Source organism: Plecotus auritus, assembly GCF_963455305.1.
Source record: "Plecotus auritus genome assembly, chromosome: 3".
Classification (NCBI taxonomy): domain Eukaryota; kingdom Metazoa; phylum Chordata; class Mammalia; order Chiroptera; family Vespertilionidae; genus Plecotus; species Plecotus auritus.
Window position 1 is genome coordinate 95,484,459 of NC_137772.1, and position 13,197 is coordinate 95,497,655.

Sequence of the window (13,197 nt, forward strand, 5' to 3'; positions counted from 1 at the left end):
AAGCTGTGCCGCTGGCTCTTTCCTGTCTCCCACGAGCCACACTCTGAGCCTGCAGCCCTTTCCACGCGCAGCACAGCACTGGGGCTTTGCCGCTGCTCTCACGCACTCACCGTGGGCTGCGTCTCTCTGGGGGAGCAGCTGCCGGCTGTCTGCATACCTCATGACCCTTGTGACGGCAACAGTTTTGCTGTCTTGACTTTCTTGAGCACTAGCTTCTGCCAAAAAGCACGAGAAGGAAAAGTGAGAACACAGGTGCAAGCAGCCTTCGTTACAGTGCCTCTGACTTGTGCAGCCCCTGGGATTCGCTCAGGTGCCCTCTGTGAAGGACTGGACAGACAGGCGCTCCCACTGGGAAACGTCACTGCTGGGGAGGCTACAGGACACTTAGTATGTTTAACGCATTCACCACCTGGAAGAAGAAGGAGCAAATCCCCTGCTTTTGAGAGCAAAATGGAAAAAGGAAAAAGGTTTGAGGAAGAGCTCTCCTGGGCACCACCCTTTCTTGTTCCTGTTACCTCGGGTATCTCCCTGTCAGGTGCACGGGGGGTTGAGAGGGGCCGTTCACCCATGAGGACACAGGCAGGGCACTGCTGAGGCACCTGCCACCGCACTGCTGCGGTCACCTCCTAACCCTCAGCTGGGTGCGCATTCAAATCTCCTCAAGTTCATCTTGTTGGTCTCCCTCCTGCCTCCCTGAGTCACCTGAAAAGCCAGTGTGTGTGCTGTGGCAGCTCATCTGAAAGAGGCCCCCTTGGGAAACGCATTAGCATGCATCTTAGTGTTTCTGCGTCCCCTCCTCCGTCACTGGCTTCGAGAAACTCGCCGCTGCTGGTTAGTGCGGTTACATTCTGGAGCTTCTGAGACATTTAGGAGGCAGTGTTGGCCAGGGTCTCCTGGCCTTCTAGCTCCTGCTGGAACCTCCCATGCTGCACTCCAGTGGGGACAGGAGGACAGGCACAGAGAGGCCAGCGCGCCTGCCCCAGAGCCTGGAGGCTGAGGCTGCCCACAGAAATCCTAGGTTGATGAGGAAAGGGCGAGGGAAATGCACAAAAAGAAAGGCTGAGATTTCCACTCTGGGTTCCCCACACTAGGTTGTGCCATTTCTCTTTGGAGATACCTGGCCAAGGGGATCAGGCTGCGGGGTGGGGGGTGGAGCCACGGTGGGGAAGCTGGTGTCAGCCCAGAGGAAGGGGTGGCTCTATTATAAGCCGTGCCTGGGGGCTACCTACTTCCCAGTTTGCACAGAGGCACTGTTTGCATCTGAGAGAGCTACCTCTCCCTCTCTGCACACCCTTCCCCCCCTCCCCTCCCCTCCCCCCCCATTTCTCAGGGTCCATACTGAGATCTTCCGTTGAGGTGCCATTACGTTTTCTACTTGGTTATTTTTATTTTCTTTGATTTTTCCAGCTCAGAACTGAAAGCAGGTTAGATTCTACTGACCCAGACCTAGAATCCTGTTTTTCAAACTGGAAAGTTTAGGAACCCCTGCAGTGGGAATGGGAGAAAGTAGTATCAGGTTTGAGCGAGGCACGCCTTCTGAGCAAGGTTCCTCCAGGTCCTGGTGCTAAAGCCTTCAGCTCTGTCTTCTTCTCTCCCACTAGGAGGGGGCAAAATACCCCACCCCCTTTACTTTGTCTGTTTCTGATAACAAAGAATAAAATAGACAAAATGGTTGTTTATCCCCCTCTAGCAACCCTTTGTATTGTGGGGAGGATACGGGTGGGGGGAGGAAGAAGATGAGGTTGGTGGGCAAGGCACCCAAAGCCTAGAAATCCGGAGACCAAAAGCTGGCATAACAGTCAGGGTGGCTCCTGACTTTTATTAGCCAGCTATTTCTGCTTTTCAGTTTAGATCTTTCTATCTCAGTGTCTCCATCAGTAAAATGTGGCCAAATCCAATAGCAGCTCACAGGGACACTGAAGTGAGCTGGTATTAGAATAAAAGCACTATGAAAACAATTTTAAAATTTCTTCAAATACCCCTCTGTTTGTTGGTATTACCCCAATTATAAGAATAGTAGCCATATTTCATGTCCCAAAGACACATCCTGCATACATTAACTATGTAAATGAGAAACCACTGGATTTAGAAATTTTTCTTTGCAGGACCCTGGAGCAGCTAAAGATTAGTTTCTGTCCAGATAAATCCATGTTGTTCTCCAGTTTGGTTCAGTGGTTCATGATGGTCTGCCTCCTGCTACTGGGTTTCCCTTCCTGTCAGTATTTCCCAGCATTAACCTGGATCCTTGTTAAGGGGCCCTGACCGCCTGGGGTGGATGGGATCCACCTTGCAGCTGAAGGAGCCCTCCTTGTTGAATTCCATATGCTGCTTTTTTGAGCACAATGAGCCAAACAGTGACTTCTGGTCCATCTTAGCACTAGGTGGTTTTAATCTAAACTCATTCTTTTGTCATTCCTGGAGCTGGGTGAGTCACAGATTTTGTCCTTCTTCCCAGTTTTGGAAGCCAGCAGAAAATGAGAACGGTGAAAGGTTCAAGTGTGTGAGGAAAGCCTTTCTGGAGCCCCTGAGGCTGAGGAGCAGAGGAAGACTCTGGAACCCTCTCCAGCCACAGGAGTGGCTCATGGATAAAGCTCAGTTCTAGGACAGGGAAGAACCTTGAAAACAAATGCTTGAGAGACCCTTAGACTGTCCACCAGCTTGGCTCAAGGAATAGCATAACATCCAGGATGCAAGAGAAGAGCATTCAGGGCAAAATGGCTGCATTGATTCTCAGGAGCTGTTACTGAATGGAAGGTAACAGCTTGGTTGTGGTGAGGGATGATACCCACGCTGACCCTGCAAACCGAAGAACTACACTAAACATGTCTCACATGGTCAGTGGGAAAAATATTCACACTCATAATGAGGCTTCTCTTCTTGGCATACCTTTGTGATCAAGCAGAGTTTGAGGTCTCCCCATGATCTCATCCTCTGAGGCATTCAAGTTCTGGATCAGAAAGTACGTGGTCATTTTCCCTTTTCCTTTCACTTGGATTTCACCTCTCTCAATTATTTCAAAACCTTGGTTTTCCAGGGCTCTGCACAGAGGGAAAATAAATGCACCAGATTTCAAAGATCACAGTTCTGTAACGGGAGAGTTGGCTACAATAGGATGGATAATGAGAGAGGAGAAGTCTGAGGCTCAGGGCACACAACGGAGGAGTAGGACTCTGAGACATCAGTAGGGCCTGCTAAAGGGGGCAAAGAGGCAGGAGGGGAGAGGAGGGAAGCTTGAGTTCAGACATCTGAACAGGGTGCCGAAAGGAGAGGGAGAGCACAGGGGTCCCACCAAAACGCTGTGACCTGATCACCACCTCCCTCCCTCTAGCACATGGCTCATACCCGCAGCCCTCACACCTCTACAACCACAACCCAATGCCCGTGTGTGCACCATCTCTGCATGGTTCTGAAACAAGGGGCTCCTAGGAGATCAGCCCACTTCTCTCCATCTTCTCCAAGTCCCCGATACACCCAAGGGTGTCATCATGCTCATCCTAACTACCCAAGCTACTCCTTGATTTCTGACTGCCAAGGAACCCAGGAAGAGGATAAAAAGGGGACCATGAAAAGAGACATAGTAATGGAAAAGCTATAAAATGTTTATTTATTAACTGGCCACTGAGAGATGTTGGAGAAGAACCACAGAACAGTGCAAACTAGAAAAGTTTCCAATTCATGGTCAGCTGCCTCAGCCAGGTCTCAGCACTCATCAACCTTCCCTTGTCCTGGACCAGTTTCATGGAGGTTTTAGACATTCACCATGCTCCTCAATTTCCCCTCATTTGGCACCTTCTCTCCTCACTCTCAAGCAGCTGACCGTGCCTCCTAATTTGTGATCTGATTCATCTATGAAATTTTAACCATTATAGGCGAGACCCAGCAACTTCTCATCTCATTGACCACATCCACCCTTTTCCCCAATCTCAGAGGATGAGGTGTCTTGTTCAAGGGCACCCCAACCATGCTTCCTTACCACCTCCTCAGGTCCAGGCCCCATCAGCCAACTCTCCCCTCATCTTCAGCTCCCTCTCCACCTGCATCCTCCCCTCAGCCTATAAGCATGCTAAGATCTCTTTCATCCTAAATAGAAACAAAAATAAATTTTCTCACTTGATTCTATCCTGCTTCAATCCCATAAAAAATGCTCTCTTCTTTTTATCCGTCAACTCATAATCCAGTGTCTATCCCCACAATTCTACTACAACTTCTGAAAATGCCCCCCAAAACCTCTGGTGAATATTTTTCAGTCCTGTTACTATATTCGTCATGTTTATTCAATTTCCCCCCCTAAAAATATCCACAAGGGAACTTCTCTCCCTGAACTTCCATGCCTGGTTCTTTCCTGTTTCTTCCACCTCATACACAGGCTCCTCTTTCTCCACCTGCCACTGTTCTTTTCACACTGCATCCTTCCCCAGGTGATCTTACCAACTCTCACGGCTTAATTACTACGTATGTGTTGCTTACTCCAAGTCTGGACCCCCAACCAACAATTCCACTTCAAATTTTATTCATCCATTTCATTGCACCTTTACTTAGATGTTCCACAATTCCTTTGAATTCAACACTCCCACACCTGAACGCGCGATGACCGGGACTCCCTCTCACTTGCCCTGTTTCAGATGATGAGATTCAGGCCCTAGTCACCCAAGGTGGAGACCTGGGAGACATTTGAGGCATCTCCTTCTTTCTCATTCTCCATTTGTAGTAATTACCAAGTTTAGCTGATTTTACCTTCCCCTAAATTCCCACTGCCAATGTCTGATTCAAATCAAACTCCTAACAGGTCTTCTCTTTCCCATTTCTTGATGCTCATATCTGTTACTTGGTTTTGAGTGGAGAGCTCAGATAGGACCCTGGCCTTGCCACTGTCTGTGCTCTCACCTTCCTTAGGGGCTCTTCCTTACCTACTGTGTAAGCCAAAGCCCCTCAATAAGCTAAATTGTTTATAAATCTCTGTACTGATTCTACCTCAGTGTTTATCCTGCTGATTTTTCACTCCCAAGACCCCAATGTGAGCTAAATCCGACTCTGGAACTCCTTGCTCAAGATTCCACTCAGGAATATCCTCCTCCTCAAAGAATTTCTTTATTGGGTTAGGCACCCTTGCCCCATGACACACACTGTAATTCCCTCCAGGCCTGATCCCCTGGGTTGTATCCAGGCTCTACTTCTTCCTAGCCTACCTGTGACCTGAGGCAACTAGTTACTAACCTTTTAGTGCCTGATTTTTTCTCATCTGTAGATAAGAATAATAATGATATTTTTTCATAGAATTGTTGTAACAATAAATGAACTAACATATGTAAAAAATCTTGGGACAGAATGTGACCTCTTGTAAGTTCTCAAAAAACCGTAAGTATCTTTTTATGTATATCTTTATCATTTATCACACTTTTAAAATAATGATCTGTGAATATTTATTTCTTCTTCCATGACTCTTGATTCCAATAATTACAAGCTGTTGCTGTTCCTTGTGATTAAGCCCCTAGACTGAGGGTTGGCAAACTTTTTTTGTAAAAGAACAGATAGCAGCCCAGCTCATAGTCTCAGTGGTTGAGGGTCAACCCATGAATCACCGTTCAATTCCGGTCACCGTTCAATTCCCACTCAGGGCACATGCCCTGGTTGCTGGCTCCATCCCCAGTAAGAGGTATGCAGGAGGCAGATGATTGATGATTCTCTCTCATCATTAATGTGTCTAACTCTCCCTCTCCCTTCCTCTCTCTGAAATCAATAAAATATATTTTAAACAAACAAACAAATAAACAGTAAATATTTTTGGCTTTGTGGGCCATACAGTCTTTCACAATTACTCAACCCTACTGTTGTAACATGAAAACAGCCATAGACAATATGTAAATAAGAGCATAGCTGTGTTCTAGTAATACTTTATTTACAAAAATAAACATAAAGTGGCAGACTGGATTTGGCCTCTGGGCTATGTTTTTTGTTGTTTTTTTTTTTGTAATATCAAATATACATCTAGACTTTATGCTCCTTGAGAGCAAAACTATCTTATAGCAGAGGCTCAACAAGGTCTATTGTCTGACACAATGTCTTCTGAAAGCTAGTGTGGCGTGGGAGAGAAAGCACGGGTTTCCTCCACTACCACATCTCCTGGCTGCTAGGCCCTCTGTAAGTTCTGGAAGGAGAAGGGACAAAGGAAAGCATGAGTAAGTGAGTGGTTACCTGTAGGCTGTGGGGCTGAGGTGCACTTTGTCTGGAAGCCCATGACTTTCCATCCTAGAAGCTGTGTTCACAGTGTCACCAAACAAGCAGTACCGTGGCATCTTGTCCCCCACAACACCTGCTAAGACCGGTCCAGTATGAATCCCTACTCTGATCTGTAAAGAAAGAACCTCACTGAAAAGAGACCATCAAATATTCTTGCTCTTATTTTTAAACTGTGGAATAATTTACGTAAAATAAAAGATCTTAAGTGTTTCAAGAAATGCATATATCCTATAGCCACCATCCAAAATAAATTATAGATTAGCTAATATAGATCTCATAAATATGTTGGGCCCCTTCCAGTTCAGTTCTATCCTCTCTGCAGAGGCAATCACCTTCTTATTTCATTGACCATAGATTAATTTGCCTGTTCTACAACTTCACATAAATGATATTATATAGTACTAGAGGCCGGGTGCATGAAATCATGCACCAGTGGGGTCCCTCAGCCTGGCCTGCGGGATCGGGCTGAAACCAGCTCTCCAACATCCCCTGAGGGGTCCCAGATTGCAAGAGGGTACAGGCCAGGCCGAGGGACCCCACTGGTGCACAATTGGGGCCGAGGAGGGACATGGGAGGTTGCCAGCTGGGGAGGGACCGTGGGAAGGCTCCAGGGCATGTCTGGCCCATCTCATTCAGTCCCAATTGGCCAGACCCCAGCAGCAAGCTAACCTACCGGTTGGAGCATCTGCCCCCTGGTGGTCAGTGCATGTCATAGCAAGCGATTGAGCAGCCTTAGCATATCATTAGCATATTGCGCTTTGATTAGTTGAACCGCTGACTAGTCAACTGGACACTTATCATATTAGGCTTTTATTATATAGGATATCCTATTTTGAATCAGGCTTTATTTATGCAACATAATGTCTTTGAGATTCACCATACTGTTGTATGTACCAGTTGTTCATTCCTTTTTTGCTCATTACTATTCTAATGTAAGAATATATCACAGTTTATTTATTCAGTTTCCTATTCCCAAACATAAACATTAGGCTATTTCCTTTTTTTTTTAAAAAAAAATATATTTTATTGATTTTTTTACAGAGAGGAAGGAAGAGGGACAGAGAGCTAGAAACATCGATGAGAGAGAAACATCGATCAGCTGCCTCCTGCACACCCCCCACTGGGGATGTGCCCGCAACCAAGTTATGTGCCCTTGACCGGAATTGAACCTGGGACCCTTCAGTCCACAGGCCGACGCTCTATCCACTGAGCCAAACCGGTTTTGGCTAGGCTATTTCCAGTTTGAAGCTGTTAGGGACATTCTTGTACTGATCCTTTTATGGACATACATTTTCATTTTTCTCAGGTAAATACCCAGAAGTGGAATTTCTGGGTCACAAGGTAGATGTATATTTAATGTTTCCAAAGGAAAAAGAAAGAAAAGAGAAAGAAACTTTGCCCAACAATTCTCCAAAGTCGAAACCATTCTACATTCCTATTAGCAATGTGACACTTCCAGTTGTCCTCAGTCTCAGCACCATTTGGTCTTATAGTGGGTGTAAAAGGATATCTCATTGTGATTTTAATTTGCATTTCCCTGATGGCTAATGATGCTAAAGACATTTTCATGTATGTATTGTCCATTCATATATCTTTTGTGAAAAGTCTTTTCTTTTAAAAAATTGAGTCGTTTATTTTTTATTGTTAATATTTAGGAGTTCTATATATATTTATATATGTAATATATATATTATAAATATTTGTTCCATTTTGTGATTTTGTATATTCAATTTCTTTAATATATAGAAATGTAAAAATTCTAAGAATATATTGGTTCACTAGGGCTGCCATAACCAAATAGCACAAACTGAGTGGCTTGAACAACAGAAATTTACTTTCTCACAGTTCTAGAGACTGGAAGTCCAAGATCAAGATGTCAGCAGGTTTGGTTTCTCTGCAGCCTTTCTCCTTGGCTGGCAGGTGGCCACTGCTTACTGCATCCTTGCATGGTCTTCTCCCTGTGTGCATGTATCCCTGGTATCTGTTTATGTATCCAAATTTTCTCTTCCTATCAAGACACCAGTATGACTGGATTAAAGCCCACCCTAACTGCCTCATCTCAACTTAATCACCCCTTTAAAAGCCCTGCCTCCAAATAATGATCTATGAACATTTCTTTCTTCTTCCACTATCCTTCCTTATCCCTAGCCTTTGGCTAAATAACCCATGTACTTGGTTACATGTGGATATGTAAATTTCAGGGGGGACACAATTGGCCCATAGCATTAAAGTCTCTTTTTTTTCTTTTACTGTTAGTGCTTTTTGTGTCCTATCTAAGAAATAAATGCTTATCCCAAAGACACGAAGCTATTCTCCTATATTTGCTTTGAAGAAGCTTTATAGTTCTAGAATTTATGTTAGGTTTGTGATACATATTAAATTAATTTTTATATATAAAGTGAGGGAGGTTTGAGGTACATTTTTCTTTCCGTGTGTATATTAAATTGTAACAGAAACATTTCTCAAGAAGGGTTCCTTCCCACACTGAATTGATTTGATGCCTTGGTCAAAAATTAATTGACCTTAAATATGTGTACTCTATACTGCTCCAATGACTTATTTTTCAATCCTTCTGCCAATTCTATCCTGTCACTATTACTCTAGCAGTAGAATAAGTCTTGAGATTCGGTATTCTAAGTCTTCCAATTTTATTCTTTTCTAAGATTTAAGACTAGATATAAATAGTTTGTTTTTATTTAATTTTCTAACTTTTTGTTCTTAGAATATAAAAATTAAAATATTTTTTTGTGTATAGTCCTTTTATAGTGAGACCTTGGTAGACTTACTGTTTAGATCTGGTAATTTACTATAGCTTTTTAAGGTTTATTAGCTGCACTATTATTTGGGCTGTGAATAATGATCATTCTACTTCTCTCCAGTTTTTATGTCTTATATTTATTTTTCTTGCCTTAATGCACTGGTAGGACTTTTGATATACTTGACTATATATTATATGTATTATATTTATCCCATTTTAGTTTGGTAAGCTCTTAGAAATGTGGGGTGATGTCTTTCATAAATATTGAAAAATTTCAACCATTGTGTCTTCAAATATTTTTTCTGAGCCATTCTCATTCATTCTATTTTCCTTCTAGGACTCCAATTCCACATATGGTGATCCACTTCATATTGTCCTACAGATGTAGGATGCTCTCCTTCTTTCTTTCTTTCTTTCTTTTCTTTTCTTTTCTTTTCTTTTTTTTTTTTTTTTTTTTTTTTACCATTTTCTTCTTTGTGTTTCAGTTTGGATAATTTCTATTGCTCTGTTTTTAAAATCTCTGATCCTTTCCTCTACTTTGTCTAGTCTCTTTTAACCCCATAAAATGAATTATTTACTTCTGATTTCTGATATAATGGTTTTTATTTCCATGGGCCAGATAGAGAGACTGATTAATAGATAGGTTGATAGACAGAGAATAAATAGAGAGAGTAGATAAAGTGTGTGTGTGTGTGTGTGTGTTTCCAATCTATTCAAACTTCTTCCCCCTTTCCAGTAGATCCTTCAAAATATTTATCATAGTTATTTTTAAGACTCTGTTTAATAATTCCAATATCTAAGCCATCTCTGGACCTGCTTTTATTAACTATTTTCTCTCTTGGCTATACACCACATCACCATTTTCTTGTGTTTTCTTGCATCTCATATTTTAAATTATTTAATTATATGTCCCATATTGTGTGTGAAAACAATAGAGACTGAGGTAGGTAATATTTACCCACCAGAAAAGTTTATACTCATTCTTCGTCAGACTGCTAGAGTGGAGGCTGAATGAACTTATCTGTATCTGAGTGGGGTCTTGGCTTTTTCCAGATATATTGCTGGTTTCTATAGAGCACTGATTTCAAATGTTACAAAGACTGGATGGGGACTTTCACTCAGCAGAGCTCAGGATCTGAACACCAGCGAAGTTCTGAGAACCTCATCAGTCCTACCATGGCTCTCCCTACCTGAGGAGATTTCTCTCTGCTTCCAGACTTCAAAGGGTCATTGTAATATACTTGGTGAACTCTAAGAGTACCTCAGAGGGATTTCTCTTAGTTCTTCTACTGTAACACCATCCCTCCATAGGCCACTGCCTTGCATTTGGGGAAGGCCCTATATACCTCAGGAACTGAGATCTCTCTCAACTCTCCTTCCTTATCCCTCACCTTTGGCTGACTAACCCTATGTACTTGGTGAAGGCCTATGGAGAAGAGTTGGTAGATGGGTACAGCCTCTGTGGCCAGGACATATCAAAGACAGGATTTGGGAGATTCTAACCTGTCATTTCAGCCCCAGTGTGGCCATAACATGTTCACTAAAATTTAGACTGGTTTCTCCTTACCCTCGATTCTGGTGGATTACTTCTGCTGCTCTACTAGTGGTGAATGTAATTATGGGTGTCTTCTCCTTGAAAGGGCTTGACATTTTCTAGAATTTAGCTCGTTTATATTTCTTTGTTTTTTTTTTAAGTTCTAGTATGGAAATAGAAGTCTCTTGCAGTATTCTACATCTTAACCAGATTTACTTTTTTTGTTTTCATTATAGATTTTCTCCTGAAATATGGTTATAAATTCCTGTAGGAAAAGAAGCCTGTCATATATTTCTCTGAATCCTTCAAAGCACCTAGTAATACTGTCTCATGCATCGTACGACCTCTGCAAATGTATATTAAAGGCTATATGAATTAAATAATAGACCTCAAAGAGTACTAATTTTAAAACTGTAGAAATTAAGTATGAAATAAACTGAATATGACAACAAAAGAAGCTAAAGGTGGATTGTAAATTTGATTAGAAATACAAAACTGGATGCCAAGATTGATTCTAAATTATTCATGTGGTTATGGTAACAATGCAGTCTCACCCTATCAGCGAGTGATTGAAAAGGCCAAAAGCCTTTCATTTAGAAGCCAGATGTTGGCCATGAATATTGAGAAGATACTTAGTCAGAATAGTATGCCAGAGGATGCTAACTGGTCAACTTAAGACTCTGGCTTCTACTGAAGGACTATAAAGAAAAGCCAAAAAATAAAAATAAAAACCACCCCACAAACAACAACAGCTATAAAGGAAAGATAAAATAATAAAAACCATTACATAAAGGATGACATACATTTTAGAAACAGCACATTGAGTATAAGTTTTTGAGACTTTGAATAAAATTGTCTTTGTTTCATTATCTTGAAAAAAAAAAAGAAAAGAAATGCAGCACAATTATATTAAGAGAGAAAATGTTTTTAGTCCTTTTCCTACTACCTTAAAATAAACCCACATGACATGCTATTCTGATGGATATTTAAAGATGCTCCTAATTATGTCCCTATTCTTACCTTAGAAATGATAATACCTTTTTCTGCCCCCCTTCCCCTTGGTAAATCTAGCATGAGAGTTTCCAGTAATTTACTGTTTAATTTCATTCTTACAGTTGTAGCATGATTTATACCTCTGTTGCTATGTTTCTTTCACACACACACACATACACACACACACTATTTACACAACAGTGTATTTTCAATTAATTATTTTTTCTTTGATAGCTTCCATTAGTCCTTTAAACATTATCTCTTATCTCTACTCCCTCATTACCTCCCATCTTAATTTATTATTTCTTACATTGGGGGTTTTATTTAAGAGGTGTATGCGTGTGCATACAACAGGCCAAGTATTGTGGACATAATGTCCTTGCAGTTACCTGAAGCCAACTTTTACTCAGAAGCCTACAGTGGACACAATGACCAGTATCTGCAGCATTTCCCAGCTTTGAAATTAGTGTGGTGAGGGTGAGTGAACACATTTTCAGAGTCTCCTGCATAAGGGTTTATTCCATCCCATAATTGGTTTTATTCCTTTTTAGTTGGCTACTTGAAGATCTGACTGATTAGAGCAGGGAAGTGATTAAATTTTAAAAGGCAAAAACACTGTTCTAAGCCATCTCAGGCCAATTAGGATCTGCTGAGCAGACAGAAGGGGACACTTACTTTTCATTTCCTAAATTGCCCAACTTTTATAGAGCGAACTAGCCGCACGAGCAGCTTCCTGCGAGAAAGGAGAGCAGATGCCTCACTAATGGCCACGTGGGGGAAGGAAAGCTGTTCTGAATATCTTACGGCACCATGGTGTCTGGCCTGCTCGCTGGAGACAGTTTCACACCTCAGCCCGGGTTCTGAACCTGTCAAACAGCAAGTTGGATTCACAATTTTTCTGAGCAGAAAAAGTTGGCTAGTTAGTAAACCTGACCACTTGTTGAAATGTGTGAACAAAAAAGTGGAATTATAAATGAGCTGGCTTCCAACGTGGATGGAAGCCTACAAAGTAAATGAGGAGGCGTGCTCAGCACTGTCCTAAATTATGGACAGAGAAACTTGCAGTGAATCATGTGAAAATCCTGAGTTCCAAAGCCTCTTCTGAAATTTGAGAGAAGTTGGAACAATAATATCCTGACTAATATCTCTGTTACTTAGAAACATATACAAGAGAAGAGAAGAGCTGGGAGAAATCATTCATTTGAATTACTGTAACATACCCAGGAAGCATCTAAGCAGACAAATAAGAATAATTCTACTTTTTTGTGTGAGATGGTTGGTATTAAGCAATCACCCAGTTGCTCTCTACCTGGATGGACTCTCCAGTAACAGGATTCATTACTTCTTTTGCAGAAATTCTCATCCCCAAAGCAAAATTAGCCACTCTTTGAGCATGGCTTCCAATAGGTACTGGAACACCCCCTACCACCATATAAGCATCTCCTATCGTTTCCACCTGTAATGGAAAAGAGGGTATTCAGAGGTTTTCCTGGATGCTCCAAACATATCACTAGATATTTCTGTCACTTTTCACATGTTGGTAGAAGGACCATATCAAAGGTGGTAATTATTTGCTAGGGGTATAAGGAGTGTGAAGAAGGAGGTGGGAAGAAAAATGACTCAGAAAACAATCTAGAGAAAGCCAAAAGGCCTCTCTGCTTCTGGTGGAAACAAA

The 13,197-nt window shown here is 41.9% G+C and overlaps 1 protein-coding gene across 1 annotated transcript in view; it reads left to right on the forward strand.

The window, feature by feature from the left end:
- RNASEH2B (ribonuclease H2 subunit B) overlaps window positions 1-10,853 on the forward strand; it is a 133,795-nt gene extending 122,942 nt beyond the window's left edge. Inside the window, exon 11 of the mRNA XM_080662358.1 lies at window positions 10,766-10,853. Within this exon, the coding sequence (XP_080518484.1) occupies window positions 10,766-10,777 (12 nt within the window). The 3' untranslated portion in view covers window positions 10,778-10,853. The remainder of the gene's footprint in view (window positions 1-10,765) is intronic.
- The last annotated feature ends 2,344 nt before the right edge of the window (window positions 10,854-13,197 follow it).